Source organism: Brienomyrus brachyistius, chromosome 1 (genome assembly GCF_023856365.1).
Source record: "Brienomyrus brachyistius isolate T26 chromosome 1, BBRACH_0.4, whole genome shotgun sequence".
Classification (NCBI taxonomy): domain Eukaryota; kingdom Metazoa; phylum Chordata; class Actinopteri; order Osteoglossiformes; family Mormyridae; genus Brienomyrus; species Brienomyrus brachyistius.
Window position 1 is genome coordinate 25,374,339 of NC_064533.1, and position 18,642 is coordinate 25,392,980.

General features: G+C 38.4%; 1 protein-coding gene across 5 annotated transcripts in view; it reads right to left on the reverse strand.

The window, feature by feature from the left end:
• Positions 1-17,276, reverse strand: part of sugct (succinyl-CoA:glutarate-CoA transferase) — a 125,949-nt gene extending 108,673 nt beyond the window's left edge. Inside the window, exons 1-6 of one of the 5 annotated variants that reach the window (XM_048971943.1) lie at positions 17,112-17,271; positions 16,320-16,371; positions 11,823-11,896; positions 11,376-11,461; positions 10,995-11,045; positions 9,930-10,050 (exon numbers count right to left, since the gene is read on the reverse strand). In XM_048971943.1, the coding sequence (XP_048827900.1) occupies positions 9,930-10,050; positions 10,995-11,045; positions 11,376-11,461; positions 11,823-11,896; positions 16,320-16,371; positions 17,112-17,205 (478 nt within the window). In that variant the 5' untranslated portion in view covers positions 17,206-17,271. Of the gene's footprint in view, positions 1-9,929; positions 10,051-10,994; positions 11,046-11,375; positions 11,462-11,822; positions 11,897-16,319; positions 16,372-17,111 lie in introns of all 5 variants that reach the window. The other 4 variants (XM_048971947.1, XM_048971948.1, XM_048971944.1 and 1 more) reach the window with 4 other exon arrangements.
• Positions 17,277-18,642: the final 1,366 nt, after the last annotated feature.

Below are 18,642 nucleotides of genomic sequence, written 5' to 3' on the forward strand. Positions count from 1 at the left end.
AATAACACATTTTTGTTTGACTGTTTAACAAATACATCTAAAGTTTTTATACATTTAAACATTAACAAAAGCAGTTAATGTCTTTTCTTTAAAATTTACATGTCTATTTTGCGTGGTTTTTCACAATAAGACTCATGAACAACTAAGTTAATATGTTTTGGGGCCTGTATACACATCGCGGTCCTATACTTTCACAGACCTAGTTAAACTCTAAAGCCCCTGACCATCGTTGTGTGTGTGTGTGTTTGTGCACATGAGCATGAATACACATTTACTGAAAAACCATATTTATTAAAATAACTAAGGCTTTATTCTGTCAAAAAATAAAATAAATTAAATAATGACAGCAGATAAACGGGTCGTTATAGTCAATCTGTAGTCTCCCTGCATAGTGGATGACTACTGACACTGTTGAATTTGAACTGTGTTTCATTAACTATCAAACAGGCTGCAGCACCGTTACCGTTGTCAACTTAGCATTGTACTCCAGCAAGCATCTCAGATCAAGCTTGTAGATTATATAAGCTGGGGCCGTGGGCACCTTGTAGGATGTCTTTATTAAAATAACTAAGACCTTATTCTTTAAAGTTTTTAATGTGTATTTGCAGCATGGTGCTAAATGCAGCTTACTGGTTCCTATTAAATGCAATTAAAATAATCATGTACACCTTCTTTAAAATAACAAGACTATATCCTAAATTCTTACACCCTTGCCTGATTCCACAGTTCCTACCCCCCACTTATGTGACCCCCATCCCAGCCTTCCATGACTTGTGAGATAAGGAAAGCACACTTCTGCCTGCCTGGTCAGTCATTTCTAGCCTCTATTTAGGTTCTTCCTCAAATCTTGTTGCCTAAATGACTTATATCACACTCATATTAATTTAAAATTTCGCTATAACAAACCAATCCTTATACATTTTAATAAAAAAACGTGAACAATATATGTTTGGTGTTTTTTTTTTTGACTGAGCAAAACTCTTTTAGTGTTTTTGTGTGCGTGTCCGATACAACTGTAGTTTGTATACCTTTAAACATTAACAAAAACAGTTAATGTCTTTTCTTTAAAATTTACAAGTTTATTTCTGTCTCTTTTTTCGTGATAAGTTAGTAAACGACTAAGTTAGGGTGCTTTGGGGTCTGTATACACATTGCAGTCCTATACTTTCACAGACCTAAAGTTAAACTCTAAAGCTCCTGACCACCGGTGTGTGTGTGTGTGTGTGTGTGTGTGTTTGTGCACATGAGCATGAGTATACATTTACTGAAAAACATATTTATTAAAATAACTAAGGCTTTATTCTGTCAAAAAAAAATTAAATAATGCCAGCTGATAAACGGGGTCGTTATAGTCAATCTGTAGTCTCCCTGCATCGTGGATGACTGCTGACACTGTTGAATTTGAACTATGTTTCATTAACTATCAAACAGGCTGCAGCTCCGTTACCGATGTCAACTTAGCATTGTACTCCAGCAAGCATCTCGGATCAAGCTTGTAGAGTTAGGGCCTAACTTTAATAAGTTAGGGCCGTGGGCACCTTGTAGGATGCCTTTATTAAAATAACTATGACCTTATTCTTTAAAGTTTTTAATGTGTATTTGCAACATGGTGCTAAATGCATCTTACTGGTTCCTATTAAAAGTAATTAAATAATCATGTACACCTTCTTTAAAATAACAAGACTATATCCTAAATTCTTACACTCTTGCCTGATTCCACAGTTCCTACCCCCCACTTATGTGTCCCCCCACCCCACCCTTCCATGACTTGTGAGATAAGGAAAGCACACTTCTGCCTGCCTTGTTGGTAATTTCCAGCCACTATTTAGGTTCTTCCTCAAATCTTGTTGCCTAAATGACTTATATCCCACTCATATTAATTTAAAATTTCCCTATAACAAACCAATCCTTATACATTTTAATAAAAAGCGTGAACAATATATGTTTGGTGTTTTTTTGACTGAGCAAAACTCTTTTAGTGTTTTTGTGTGCGTGTCCGATACAACTGTAGTTTGTATACCTTTAAACATTAACAAAATACAGTTAATGTCTTTTCTTTAGAATTTACAAGTCTATTTCTGTCTGTTTTTCGCGATAAGTTAGTAAACGACTAAGTTAGGGTGCTTTGGGGTTTGGTCACACATTGCGATCAGCAACCTAAAGTTAAACTCTATAGCCCCCCGACCTCCGGGGTGTGTGTGTGTTTGTGTGCATGCGCGTGAATAAACATTTACTGAAAAACGTATTTATTAAAATAACTAAGACTTTATTCTTTCAAAGTTTTTAAAAATGTGTTTTGATGCATGTCACTAAATGCTGCTTAATAGTACCTAACCGGGGTTGCTCCCCCCAGAGAGAGTTGCTAGTCCATATCATTTCTCACTTAAAACATGACAGGGCTTTTGGCGTTGGAAAATAACGCATTTACTTAAAATAACACATTGACAAACACGACAAATGTTTTTATCCCTTAAATTATTGAAATAACTAAGGTATTAGTCTAACAAAGTTTTTTAAATGTTTTTGAAGTACGTAGCTAAATACCGCTCACTAGTTCCTGCATCTATTACATTAATAATGTGCTGGGTGTGTTTTATTGAAAATAAAACGAACAAAATACAACTAAATTATTTTATTAATTAAATCTTATTGGCTTAAACTTTATAATAATTTGTCATACCCCCGTTTAAGTTACGGCACTTTACCCTGCTGATTAAGCCATTGAAGTTAGATACTTCATCCAGCCCCACAGGCCCGCAGCGGGGCGCCCGGGGCTATACTAGAGTCCCAGAGCTGTGGTGTTAGACATCGACTTTTATTTCAATTAGACATATATTATTTTATACTATTTACGAATAAAACAGATTAACAAATAGACGTAATGTGCTTTCTGCCGGGGCGTGAATGCTGTCTGTCTGCTTGTCACACTCAGGACCAGCGGTTAAACGAGATGTTACACGCCCTCTGCAACAATTTGTCAATTTGTCAATTGACGCTTCCTTCTCATAGGCTTATCGCTCACTGCCGCGGACATTAGCTGATCGACATGGCTAGACATGCAATACGCATAAATCCCCATAAAAACAGGATTGCTGTGTTTTTATCGTTATAAAATAGGACATTTTGTTAAAAATAAACCGTTATCAATACACAACTACTGCTTTTACCATTCAAAACTGCCCGACTCTCTTTCCTCTCTAGCTAGAAAAGCTCGACGCGTCCGGTGACCCCTTAAAACGTATTTAGAATATCGCATTAATAAATTCATATAATGTATTTTATTACTTTAAAGACTACCGATTCCAATTTGGTGCCATATGCTTTTATCTTGTAGGCCGTAGGATAGCTCCATTTCTACCGGCTATAGGCCATGGTAAGTCTGGGCTATTATGCTTAAATTCTTTAGTAATTATCGTTGGCTATGCGCTTTATAACACATTTTATACTTCTTTTACACACGTTTACTTATTGTATACACACTTTAAAGTTCCGAAAACGACTTGCCTCAGCTGTTTTCAATAAAAGACAGTGGTGTGTGGGTATCGTGGCTGCACGCACAAGCGCGACATGGAGAGAGTTATTTTAACAAGGATCGCCAGCGTTATTCCTTGATTCTTGTTGTCGAAATGCTTAAGATGTTTTACTTTAAATAACACATTAGCCGAAAAGAGTTTCATTGCTTAAAACGATGAGGTTAAAGGGGCTTATTTGAAATAAAAGCTCAGCATGTGTTGTCATACATCTTTTCAAGTTCTGGTTACACCTTTTGATTAACCGTACGTAGATAAATTTAGCTAAATGTAGCTAAGCAATCCGGGGGTGTTGTGCTGTCGACCCGAGAAAAAGGTAGTTGCATTGCAAAGGTAGATGCATGAATTCTTGGTCCAGCGACAATTGTTCGCCATTTGACAGTTGCTTGACTCAACGAGTTGGCTCCCAAACATATGACTGGCATTTTCTGTATGAGACAATTTGACAATTGCTCGCCATTTGACAGCTGCTTCACGCAACGAGCTGGCTCAATAAAGGAAATGCTGTGTGGATCTACGCGCGTGCGCCACACAAGAGTGAGAGCATGCATTCGCTTAAACAAGAATTAACCGCGTTATTCTTTGATTATTGCTGTCGAAAATGCACAGACCGCTTTACTTTATTATTCACATTGGCAGAAAAGTGCTTCATTCCTTAAAAACATTACGGCTATAGGGGTTTTATTTGCTAAAACAGGCGCTCCGCCGGCGTCGCCATTTTGAAAGGGGAGGCGGCGTGGGTGCGCATGCGCCAAACGCCGGACTAGCGATTGTCCATTCCGCCCCGCGTTGTTCAAACAGAATAGTCGCATGTGGCGGGTCTCCGGGATCGTTTCGTCCTATTTCTTCTAAAAGTTTGCCGCTTGCATGCTTTCTCAAACCTGGTAAATATAACTAAAGTCTTTCGTATTGGTTAAATGTAATGAGTGATCGCTTCTTTTAAAACGACGGGGCTTGTTTGTTGGTTTTCACTTGTTTAAATTTGCTGCTTCTTTCGGGCATGTTTGTTTAAATTCGCACTGCTTTTCTTTTAAAATAACACTAAAGTTTTCCTTCTTTTGGGGCTTTCTTCTTTTAAAACATTTGGGTGCTTTCTTTTAAAATACGCCGCGGTGCTTACTAACAACACAGGGCCGGACGGACGCCCCCGCTGAACGTGTATGCGCTAGCTTGCCATTATCCTGCTCTATGTTTTATTATTCTTTAAAAACGTAATACAAAAAGCACATTAATAAAATACATGTAATGTATTTTTATTCTATTAAAGCTTCCCAAACCCCCCTATCGGCAACACGTGGCATAAGCATGTATTGATACCATATATGGGCATAACGGCAATCTCCCAAAACCATATCGCCCCCTATCGGCAAAACGTGGCATAAGCATGTATTGATACCATATATGGGCATAAACTCTCGACCAATCAGAATCAAGGATACGCTACTTCCTCTTATGACGTCAGAAGCGGAGAATTAAGCTCCGCCCAAGGTACCACATAACCTTTTTTCCCCTACTTCGGGGGCATGGTTGACAGTGTAGATAGTTAGTGATGGGAATGAAATTTATACAGTTGAAAAAAGAATATCTGAACTAAAAATGCTGAAAATATAACTATCTCAACTCAATGCCAGATTCTGAAAGAGCAGGGAAAAGTATAGCAGGAGAGCGATTTTCAACTCTCTACCATGCTTAGAAATGAAGATATGGTCTCCTGAAAACCCTTAGAAATTATATGCGCGATTCGCAAGTGCAAAAAAAGGGCGTGGCACCCAAATTTGAAACGGCCATAACTTTGGACTGCATCAGAATTTTTCAATAAAACTTGGGGAATTTTCAGTGTTCTCTTGGTATCAAAATACCAAGTTTTAATCAAAATCAGGAATGATGCCCAAGGAACTTTTCTGGACATTGGTTGATTTGGCACGGACTGACCCTTATTCCAAAGCGGATGTATACCAAGGTACCACTATATTGCAATATTTATCACAAAAAAATTCAAATACTGGAATGTGAATTATTTTCAATATTGTTCAGCTTGACTATCCAGGGTGTACCCTGGCATATAACCTGTGCTAGCTGGGATAGGCTTCAGGCCATATTGTGACCCAGACTGGGATAAGCAGTTAAGATATGGATGAATGGTTTACTGAATAATTATAAATTATTTAACTAAACAAAAATAACTAGCTAGGAGCAACAAAATTACTAACCACTGCACCACCATGTCGCCCCCCCCCCCCAGGGGGACCAAATATGTCTAATTTATGAATACATAACCTGCACATAAACACTCAATCTCAATAATTTTCAACCCCCTGAACTATAAATTATCCAAATGTAAACATTCCTTAGAATCAGCTCAGTGAATAAAATTTCTTATATTGTACTATGAATATAGTGTGGTTTCCTGTTTCATATTCTACTTATATTCTAGTTCAACTGCTTGCTTCCCCCCTTACTGTATTTTGTGTACTAGAAGGAAATATCACATTTTATTACCAAATTATTTGTTGACTTCTTTCATTGTTCATGAATATCCCAAGCAATATACACTACATGGACAAACACGTACACCCCTCTTAATCATTGAATTAAGGTGTTTTATTCAGACCAATTGCCACAGGGTATAAATTCAAGGATCCAACCACGCAAGCAGGTTTACAAACATTTGTGAATGAATGGGTCATTCTAAAGAGTTCAGGTAATTCATGTGTGGTTCTGTCATAGGATGCCACCTTTGCAATGAGTCAACTCATGAAATTTCCTCCCTGCTAGATATTCTTTGGCCAACTGTAAGTGGTATTACTGCAAAATGTAAGCATTTAGGAACAACAGAAACTCAGCCAAAAAGTGGCAGACCACGTAAAGTAACAGAAATGGTCGCCAAGTGCTGAGGCTCACAGTGTGTAAGTTGCCAACGCTCTTTTGACTCAATAACTGAGAGTTCCAAACTTCCTCTAACATTAACCCCAACACAAAAATACTGAGCCAGGAGCTTCATTGAATGGGCTTCCATGGTTGAGCAGCTGCATGCAAGCCTCATGTCACCAAACACAATGTCAAGTCTGACATGAAATGGCACAAAGGACACTGGACTCTGGAGCAGTAGAAACGCGTTCTGTGGTGTGATGAATCACACTTCTCTGTCTGGCAGTCTGATATCAAGATAAGTCTGGTTTTAGTAGATGCCAGGAGAACGTTACCTGCCTGAATGCAGCGAGCCAGCTATAAAGTTGGTGGAGGAGAGATAATGGTATGGGGTTTGTTTTTCAGGGGTTGGGCTAGGTCCCCTAATTCCAGTGAATAGAACTCTTAATACAGGGCTCTTCAAATCTGGACCTTGATTCCAAATCCAGGCGTTGTTTTCAGTTCTCCCAGGTAGTTGATTTAAGAATTACTGATTCTGACTGGTCAGAGGCTTCACACCTGGCTCACAGGTAAAGGAAGACTGGAAAACCAGCAGTGCTCAGACCTGGAGGACCGTGATTTGAATAACCCAGTATTAATGCTTCAGCATTTTGGACAATTCTGTGCTTCCGGCTTTGTGGGATTTTTTTTGGGGAAGGGCCTTTTTTGTTCCAGCATGACTGTGTCACAGTGCACAAAGCAAGGTCCATAAAGACATGCTTGGGTGAGTTTGGTGGGGAAAAACTTGACTGGCCAACATATAACCCTAACCAGAACCTCATCAAGCACCTTTGAGATAAACTAGAACAGAGAGTGAGAGCCAGGCTTTCATGTCCAGTATCAGTGTTTGCCTTCACAAATGCTGTTCTGGATGAATGAGCAAAAAATCCAATAGATACTCTACATAAACGTCTGGAAAGCCTTCCCAGAAGTGTGGCAGATTTAGAAAAAATTTGTGTCGGCGTAATGGCCAGGTGTTCTAATACTTTTGTCCATAAAGGGTATTTGTATGTTTCATCAATCTTCCATAACCACTTACGTAATACAGGGTTGCGACAAGCTGGGAAGCACAGGACACAAGGCAGTGGACATCCTGGATGGGATGCCAGTCCATCACAGGACACAAAATCACAAACAATGGGCAATTCAGACAACATGTCACCTAACCACATGCTATTGACTGTGGTAAGGAACTGGAGTACTCCACATGAAAAGGCAAGAACAAGCAAATACAACACATTTAGGCCTGTCACGATAACAAATTTTGCTTTCAACGATCAATAAACTTTAATTTCTAAAGAACATTTAACACTTGGACTGGAAGACATTTTTAATAGCCAAAATAAATAAACAAAACCATCAAAAACAATAAAAAAAATGGACTCTCAGTCTCTGTTAACAAAAAATGCAGTTGAATAAAAACCAAACACAACCAAAAACAATGGATTATAAAGTCTCTGTAAACAAAATCGCCCTTAAAATATGAAACATTAGGCTCAGACAGGAAAAACAGGCAAAACTGCCAGTTAGGACCTTTGTAAACAAAAAAGTGCTAACTAACTACAAAACATATAAATAAAAGCAGGTGCCTCAACAGGCCATATACAAATCCGTAGCTACTTTAGTCTGGCAAATTGTGAGCAAGAAATATAATTTATTGCATATAATCATAGTCATATAATTTATTGGCCCATTTTACTTTACCGCTTATAGTGAACACGTCTGCCTGGGCAAAATTGATAATTATAATCAGATGATCATCATAACAGATTTTTTCTTCTTCATGTCGCAGTCTAACAGCCACAAAGTTGAATGAATAAGACTCCCCTTCGTATCCGTGGATGTAACACAAGGCAAACTTCTTAAAGCCCTTCTCTAATTTACTCGTTGGTACTTTGGAGAAGGATTTACAAAAGCGATGTACGTCGTTGATCAGTTTTGGCATGTCATTTCTCACAAAACAGAAATGAGCGAGCCACAAGACCCCACTGACACAAGAGTTCACGCCTCATTACTAGTGATGTGTCGTTCGCGAACAAGACGGCTCTTTCAGCCGACTCTTTTTAATGAACGATGGGAGCCGGCTCCTGTCAGAGAGCTGTTTTATTAATGTTTATAAAATTGTCCGGGTTTTTAAGCTACCTAAACATTAAAGACGACAGTGGCCGGAACACATTGTCTTCCGAGAAAGCCCGCCCATGAGACGGTGTCTTATTTTTAACAAGCTGAAATCAGGTCACGCTAATCAGCATCAGGTTAAACGAAGAGAGGGGCGGGTTTTTTAAAAAGAGCTGCTTAGGAGTCGAAAGAGCCGGCTGTTCTTGGTGAGCTGAGCCAAATGAGCCGGTTTGCTAAAAAGAGCTGATATTCCCATTTGGTAGAGAGAGACACGAGGAAAACAAACAAGCATGCAAATGAAAATTATTGCAGCCGGAAAAATTATCGACCCCATTTTAATTATCGTGCAATTAATTGATTTATTGTTTATCGCGACAGGCCTAAACACATTCTCCAAAGCCGGGAATCAAAACCCACAGGTATGAGACAACAGTAACACCCACTGAACTAAACCCCAACTGGTAAGACACCTTTAACAGCATTACTGCCATACAAAGGCAAAATGCTGTAACCACACATTTTTTCAAAACAGATTTATGTTTCTTGGGATCTGTTTTATCTCATGACAAAATATCTTTGTTCAGCTTTGCTCAGTTTTGAATAAGTACAGTGTGATTTATAATACTAGTCAAAAGTCTGGACAAACCTACTGAAACTCACAAGATAGTGACCCTAAACAAACTTCATGGTTATCTTGTGAACAAGGAAAGATATGGAGTGCAGCGACAGATGACCTGACCCCCCACGATCTCCCAACCTAAATCCGATAGGGCTTGTTTTGGATGAGCTGGATCGAAGAGTAAGAGCAAAGAAGCCAACTTGTGCCCAGAAATTATAGAAACTCCTTCAAGACCTGTTGGAGAAGCATTCCAGGTCGCTAATTCTGGAAGCTGGTTGAAAAAATGCCACAAGTCTGTAATGCTGTCATCGAAGTCAAAGTGGGCTATTTTGAAGAGTCTAATTTTAGAAACTGAGAAAATTTTAAGTTGTTGAACTCTTCTCTTGATTGACGCAATATGTGATATGAATGACTTCATTGTCTCAAGCCCTTTTACTATAAGGTGAATAAAACCGCTTAGAGATAAATTCATTAAAATCACGCGTGTCAATGACTTTGATGGGTACTGTACCCATCTACTACACATACAGGTAGACAGATTTTAAAAATATCTTAACGGAATTTTGTGTCAGTGTAGTTACTTTTGCATTTGTAGAGTAGATTTGCTGAATGAAAAAATATACATTTTTGCCTTCTAAATGAATGTAAGATGACAAAAGACGTCATATAGTTCCCTGGGAAACTTCTGGATTGTTGTGAATTAATGGAACAGTATTTGTAATGGTAATTTTTAGGTCATTTACAGAGATTAGTACCAGAGATGGAGCAGTAGACCAGCCGGGGCGCCACCTTCTGAACATCCTCGTATCCCAGCCCCATCTGGCCAAGCTTGCCCGGGAGATAGTTTTCCATGAGGATGTCGCAAACTTCCGCAAGCTGCAGGGAAAAAAAAAGAACCATGCTTCACAAAACTGTTCCTGTACACTGACAAAGCAAAACACACGACTGGCAATGATTTGTTTTCGGTTCCAAAGTGTTTAACAACAGTGAGCCAAACTGCAACTTACACACCAATATTTCTTACAAAATATTTTAATGTTTACAAACTAACAGGTGAATTATTTGACTGTGATCTACATATGCATATGTCTAAGTCAAAGTATATTTTATTGTCAGCTTCAGATATATGATGCATGGAACAATACAGAGGTGGAATATTATTCTCATTATTCATAAAGCAAATGAGAAATAAATAGAATAGAAATATTGAGACATACAAATATATAAGCAAGACAGTTTAAAATATGGACATTACGTCATACATAATAAGATACAATTAACCACCTGATTAGTAAGGAAAGATTGTGCAGTTTGGCAAAATGTAGAACGTGCTATAAACAGGTTTAGTTTTAGAGTTATGAGTGTAGAGTTATTAGCCCTTTTAACACACCAATATTAGACTGGGAAGGGTTGGACTGTTCAGTTGAATAGTCTGTGGAAAAAAGCCGTGTTTAAGCCGTACTGACTGGGTTTTGAGGCTAAAGAGCCTCCTAGCAGGTAAAGATGGATGAAATGTACCTTGTTCCAAGTATTTTCCATTGTATATCATTTAATAGCAAAAAATGATACAAAACGTCAAAAAAGTCATTTAAAAAAATTATATATATATATATACACACACACACACACACACACACATATATATATACACATATATATATATATATACATATATATATATATATATAATGTATGTGTATATATATATATATATATATATATATAATGTATGTGTATATATATATATATATATATATGTGTGTGTGTGTGTGTGTGTTTGTGCATATATATATAAATATCCATTAGAGACAGCACCTTACCTCCAGTATTAACTTGGTTCCCCTAGGATCTTTCAAATTTACTGCGATGCTCTACAAATAAAACACTGCAGTAAATGTTTATTCATATTTTTTCAATTCTGTATCTTTCACCCTTAAGAACCACAGGCATGCTGCTCAGAATGTAAACATTCTGATTGCATTCATCATCCCAATGTTTAAACATCATGATTTAGGCTTTTCTCTCAGATTGTAAAGGAACAGAACTGCACACGATGTTTTAATCAAGCACCCAAGGGCTATGCGCCACAAAATACCACACATCCCTTTAAAATTAAAGGCTGTGGATGTTTTTATTAAAAACCCATATAGAAATGCAAAGCCCTGGAAACTAATGATAATATGGAAGCTGGGTAGATATACCTTTTTGTTGCGGTTGATACTAAGGAAATAAGTGCTTTCCTTTCCTACAAATGGCGGACCCCATGATCTTGTGTCGTCCCCGGAACCTTCCAGAAAGACAGCCTCTTTACAACAGCTGAACAAAGAAACACACACTTCTCACAAAGAACTGACTACATTGCTAGTGAAATAAGAATAGTTAGCTTATGGCTATCATGATTAGACAGACAGATAGATATGGACAGATACTTTATTCATCTGTCAGTCTACGTAAAAACACATTAATAGATAATTAGAACAAATAAATGACAATAAGAAATGATAGTGTAAGGAATAGCATGGGAAGTATTAGAGTTATAAAATTGTCAACAAAGTATGAAATTACAAGCAGAAAGAGCACTGTAGAATAGAATATCATGCAGCATGTGTGATGTTCACATAGCACTTGGTCCTCAGCCCTTTACTCACCTGGCCTCTCCACCTTTATCACCTCGGCACCCAGGTCTCCCAGTATCATACTAGCAAAGGGACCAGCAAGAACCCTGGAGGTGAGGAAGCGCACGTCACAAACAGTGATCCATCAAGAAGAGTAGAAGGGTCTGAAGGTGCTACCACATGAGATACCTTTATATGGCCTGTGCCACATTTTAAGTTCATTAGGCCCAAATGTAGCCCGCCCCCAGATCAGTCTTTCAATCAGACCCCCCCCCCCACCTGCGACACCCTACCTCCTAGGAAGTGGCCCCCAGGTACCCCCATCCTACACAAATTTGTGATCTCTCCGTAACCCACATCACATTATTGTCATGGCGGCACCTATCAGTTGAAGAGCACATTTAATTGCTGAGTCGGGTGGTCCTCAAAAATCAACTTCTGAAATTTCTTGCTCTCACCCCATAGTTTTGTTCTTCAGAAACAAAAACATCAGAAAATGTTTTTAAAAATTTACTTGACAATTTTTGAACAAATTTAGGGGTTGCTCAGACACCTTCAAAATTGAAGATTCTAAGTTAATGTGATAGTGTGAATCTTGCCTATGGCACATCGCATTGGTATAACCTGCTTTGTGTAGCTATGCTCAAGTTTCTTTTACTTATTTATTCATTTTGGAATTAATTTTGCATTTATTGCATAATACTTTCTAATTTTCTAAAAATTGTTGGTGAAAAATAATTATCCATAAGTAAGGGTGTAACGATATACTCAACCCACGAGACAAGACAAGACACAATATTGGGTTCACAAGAACGAGACGATATTATAACAATACATTAATAGAAAACTTCAGAGGAAATATATTACTTGAAAGCAGCCTTTGATTAATTTGAAAGATGAAAAATGCTAAATAATGCAGATGTATGGTGAAATGTGTTAAATAATCACCATCATCATATGCAGTAAATAGCAGAACAAATATCTAGCACGATAAAATATTTAGCCACAAACTCAAATGACAGGCTTCTCCCCTATTTTATGTTCCATTGAGAAGTCAAATAGAATATAAATAATATATAAATAACAAACATGAAACTTTTTTTAATGTTTTCTTCACCGGTGCAGTGGATTTAAGTAAAGCGCTGTGATGGTGCTGGAAATAGCTTTGCATAATAGTAGCATTAGCCACTGTGTACGGCATTATTTTCCTACAATGCTCGCAGATGGTTCGTGTTTAAGTTTGTTTCGATTGTCTTTAGAAACGCTGTGTTCAGTTGAATGGAAACAGTTGATGGAATGGAAAGTTAATAACGTCATTCAGAGCCGTAGCACACATTTTCACTAATTTAGACAAATTGTCAGTAACTGACAATAAATTCACTATTTGTGAGCACTGCTTCATATTCAGTGGTTTCAACACGAACAACTGTTGTAGTGTTATGTAAAAACAGGTAAAAATAACTTTTGATAGATCTATATTTCACCTTTGCTTAGAATTTCGGTATTAACTTTAATTTTGTTCTGCTTGAACAACACCTAAATAGACACCAATATCACCCAAACTTTGCAGAAATACTTCTTTTCTTGCCCATGACAATATCAGAGGGTGAAACCTAAGGAATCTTGCAGTTTTATTTTTGATGCATACTTAAAACCACCCTAAAACTGTCTAGAATATAATAGTGATACTTTATTAAGTTACATGGGGAAAAGTCTTTTCATCTATCCCATTTTGCTCTCCATTGCACACACGGACATGTAAAGGTCAAAGCAAGCTTCAGGGTCACAGAACACGATCAAGAGTTCAAGGGTAACTTTATTGTGCCCAAGAACAACAACTTTCAAAATCAACGCAATCCAATACAATGCAATAGAAGATGCACTACACTGAACAGTAGATAGATAAAAATGATAATGGGTAAATTTACCATTACAAAGTACTGTATATACCAGTCAGAATGCTATCTGCTATTAAGCATAGCAATAGCATTGGAGAGTAAGGACGCGCCGAGTTCTAAAATCCTACAGAAATTAGGTGCTTCTTATTTTGTGGATGATTGTGACAATCCAATATAGTTAGAGCCGTCCTAAGGACCAGCCCATTATAAATGTCCAACTTGCACCAGCTCCCCCCTGAGAGACCTTGCAGGCCACTTTCACAAGACATCCAAAGCCTATTCCTATTAGAAATTTTTTTATTTTCAAATCACGCAATAATACAAAAACTTAAAACAGATTCAATAAAACTTCCATAAAAAAAGACACAACTCAGTCAAAACATTGATAGAATTCATTTTCCGCAAAAAAAAAAAAGTCTTTGCTGGACCGTTTTAAATGTAGCGTCAACATGTGATTCAAAACAGTTTGTCGTCAAGAACAATACCTAGGTATTTGTAGCTAGCCACATGGTCAATGACAGTACCTTTAACAGCAATAGGTGAAGTTCTCAGTTGTAGTTTCATTGGTTGTTAGCCAGTGACTAAAGTCTGTGGAATAAACGTGTACCCTGTGCTCAGACCCTAAGCTTTGCTCTATTTGTGTGTATATCTGAAAGGAATATGTGAAGAGAAACATTACAAGTTTCTCACACAAATGGAAAATAAAGCATCATTTCATTTTCATTTAATTTTGAGTTAGAAAAACCCAAAACATACCAAAGACACATATATACAATGTCATGCGTATTTCAGCCAGGGGTGAATCTAGGATTTGAAATTTAGGGTGACTCAGACTTCTGAATAAATACAAGATAAACATAGTAGACATATTCTGCAGTAGGTTAATAATGTAAAATAATGCATTTTTTCTCTAAATTACAATGTCAAAGGGATGCAGTTCAGACAAATTCGATCTTACTAGCAACAGAAAGACACGGCGCAAGCTACAGTACAGTGCGCGAGACACGCTATTAAATTCAGTGAAAAAGGCGGGATGTAGTCTGAGGTAAAACTCAACGGTAAAATTCACCACGGAAACTTCAGATTTGAGATCGTTGGGTTTTAAAACTTCACGTAAATGTTTTTAAAATTCAATTTTTCTTAAATTCTTTGTGGGTTTAGGATAGGCTATAATATCTGTTGGTCTTTTTGAATAAAAAATATTTACAGATGTAGAGAAACTACCATTTATTTAGTATGTAAAGTATAGGTGTAAATTAACTCAGCAATTTGCGCCAATCAAAATTGCGCCAATATACAATAAAATCCCGTTATATCGGACTTCAAGAGTCCTAGCAAAACAGCCCGTTATATCCAGAGTTGCATGCTGTATGCCCAGAACACAACTACAGGACACCATTTACTCATGCCACACCCCAGCAGACACACTTGTACAATATAATAATCTATAGCACATGTAGTAATCCAACTTTACCTGAACAGATGTGACTATTAATAATCCTGACTACTTATCTGAGCTGGATATCACCGGCACGACAGGGCCTTGTAGGCAGAGCCTGCATGTCCCTTATAGCGAACAAAACTACAGCTAAAAGCGGCCCTGGGGACCAAATTGTTTATCCGTTATAAGCGAGTCCGCTATATCCCAATGCTTTTTCTGCATGTTCTTAAAGGCGAACGGCCGGTGTTCTGACGAGTTGAGCTACCTATCGAGACGTACTATCGAGCCTTTTTGCGCATGTGCAGTTCCACCGTTTGGGGGTTAGGGTTTTAGGTGGTTTATTGGGGATACGATGAGGGTTAGGGTTATCGAATCGCACTACGGTAGCCAAACTCGACAAAGTAGCTCAACTCCACAGAACACCGGGACCAGCGGACCTCGTCCGTTAAAGACGATATTCCGTTATAAGCGAGTCCACTATAACGGGATTTTACTGTAGCATAAATCTGGCTGGATGTGCGAGTTAATTGTAAATGAGGCATCTGTGGTTTGTCGTCTTTGATTGGTTGAGTGTTCACTAGTTTTGCGCTAAGCATTTGCAGATCCAGTACCTGTTTATATAGATTAATTCTAGGACGGGGGCTAGAAAATCTGATCGTGGATCAGCATAGGAGCTTGCTGGTTTTAAAATGCTTGCATTTCCAACTCTGCCTCGCGACCCTTTCAGAACTTGCCGCCCCTTACCCCCCCCCCCTAAAACACGCCTAACGACGCCCCTGATTTCAGCATACTGTTCACCTAAAACAGACAACAAACCTATAACGTCAATATAAACCAGGGGTGGCCAATCTTATCTCCAAACGACCGGTGTGTGTGGTTTTTCGCTGCAACTCCCTAATTAGATTAGTAATCTGAGGACTGCCTGGCTGAGGAGTTCTCACACCAGAGTTTGAACAGCTGACCTACAGGTTATCCCAAAAACCTGCATGCACACCGGCCCTTTGCAGATATGATTGCCCACCCCTGATATTAACCTATGTGCCAATACATATTTGGGCTGGATTAAAATTAAACATAGTGACAAATACAGAATAAAAATATATTTTAACAGTATATCGGTCTGCCATAACCCTGGGTAGGACAAGCCGGTGCATAAAATGGATGGATGAATGATATAATGGACCAACTTACCTAGTTAGATCTAAGACTCTGATGCCATCCAGTGGTTTAACAACCCCCTTTCCTGAGGCAAATGAATAAATGGGGGAAAAAAGAATGCATGCCCCATAACCAATAATGATATTTCACTTCAGGTAAAATCATGGTTTTCTTCCACGTGCTAATTTGCGATTTAATGAAAGAAACAAAAGGTCCACAGCTAAACCGCAAGATGATTTCATTTCCACACTATTTAGTCAAACTATAAGCACGAATTGCGAAAGTCATCATTTTCACGGCATCACGTATTACTTTATAAACTCGATGGAGATAACGTTTAATTAGTTTCCACTGATATTCCAGTTATTTAATGCTGCTGTTTCAGCACATTGCGCTGTCTAACAAGACTTTCTGAACACAAAAAAAGTTCAATATTAATTTTAAAACTGTAGGAGTAACTGGTTAAGGAAAGTATTGATCACCAACAATGAAAACCAGGGGAAACCTAAGCAAGAATAATAATTATTATTTAGCTGTTAAACTTCAGATATATTAAATAATATACTTTAAGTATACATAAGTAACGCTACTCGCATCGTTATTCATATTTATACATTTGGTCATTAAGTAAGAAGCACAAGGTAAGAAAAATGTCTGGAACGTGGTTTAGAGAAATGAATCGTAATTTTAAGTAAGCCACTTAATAAAATAGCTCAAAATATGGCTGGTGAAACAATATGGATTGCCAGTGACCCTGGGTGACCGATTCGTATTATTGAAAAGACCACACAGTACAGCGAGCGGCGGGAAAAACGCCGTCGGTACCTGGCTGCGTGGACGCGCATAGGCTGCGTGCCCACGGGATCCGCACAGTATACACTGGTCCGAGCCGCACGGTGCTCCTTGCCACAGCTGCCATTGCCTAGATTTTAACTCCCCTGGGAGCTGCTGCAGCTAAACGCAGCCGCAAGAGGTGAATGCACCGGCAGAGGATAGTGGCAGCGTCTACATCCGGGAGCGGCGTCTTTGGCCACTGAGGTGTGGTCGTGTTTAAAAGCGTCAAGACGCGCATACTTCCTTTCAAGATTCCTTCATTGTCATTCCACGGAGTACAACCAAATTGCGCAGAATGCTTACGCTGCCTTCACACTTAAATATCGATTAAAAACAGAAAAATAGTAAAGTTACAAAATAAACTACTTTAAAATCCTAAAAAGAATAGTATAGTAGGATATTGCACAATGAGGCCCCAGTTACTGTTAGTGTATATGAGACATACGGGGATAAAAGTGCAAATGAAATGTAAAGATGGATAATTATATGAAAGTTGAAGTCAGCGCAGTGTTTTGTAGATATAATTGTAAGTGTTGTGGCATTGATGGTCACACAGGTCCTACGTGGGAGATGGATTGGGAAAGTCCTAAATCTGTGAGATTATTGACCAGTCTGCCCAGGATGACTGTTGAAAGCAGAACTGTGCTCTATGTAAAGCATCCTCACATAGCTCCCCTGGTGTTCAAGGTGTGTGAGTGCAGAGTTTAGAGCAGTGGCAAAGGCATCCTCCATAGACCTATTTGCCCTGTAGGCAAACTGTTATGGGTAAGGTGGGTGGGAGGCTCTTCTTATAACCGCACTGCATTTTCTACTGTAAATCTGAGATTAACAATAAGCACTCCAATAACAAATAGCACCCAAATACTGCTGTGATGTCCATCACTCCTACTTCAACTGATTCTTCTGAATCCAGGGAATCTCTTTTTAGAGTTCGCACAGCATCTTCCACCTGGGAGCAACCCACTCGTGTGAATTTAGCTTTGTCTGCAGATTTAAGGAGGGTCAGCATAGGCAGATAGCCAGGTAGCTGATTCAGACACATTTGGACAACAGCTTCAATTTGTTGCCAAGAATTTCAGATAACTTGCTAATTCGACCGAAATCGCCATCGCAAATAGCCCAGAATGATTACTAATTATTTGTCTTCCATAAGGAAAAACGTTTTAGATTTCCACATATTTCTCAGTGAGTAACATTGTCTTCCGTTCAAGGATCTGATATGCATCATCGATCATTTGCTAGGAATGCCACTGGTCCATGTCAAAAGGATGAAGTTGAATTTAAAAACTCGCATTCATTCCTTTGTTATTCGCAGGGAAAGAGGAATACCCAGGGTACATTTATATATGTCTCACACAAACATCTATCAAACAATGTTATGCAATAAGTTCATTCATTAATTTTCCAATACCCTCTCTTAAAAGTTTCACCCTAGTATCGAATGCATTGCAATACATAACACCTTCTGTTTCTTGAAAATACTTAATCCCATTTCTCTTTTTAAAACTCTTCCAGCACATTA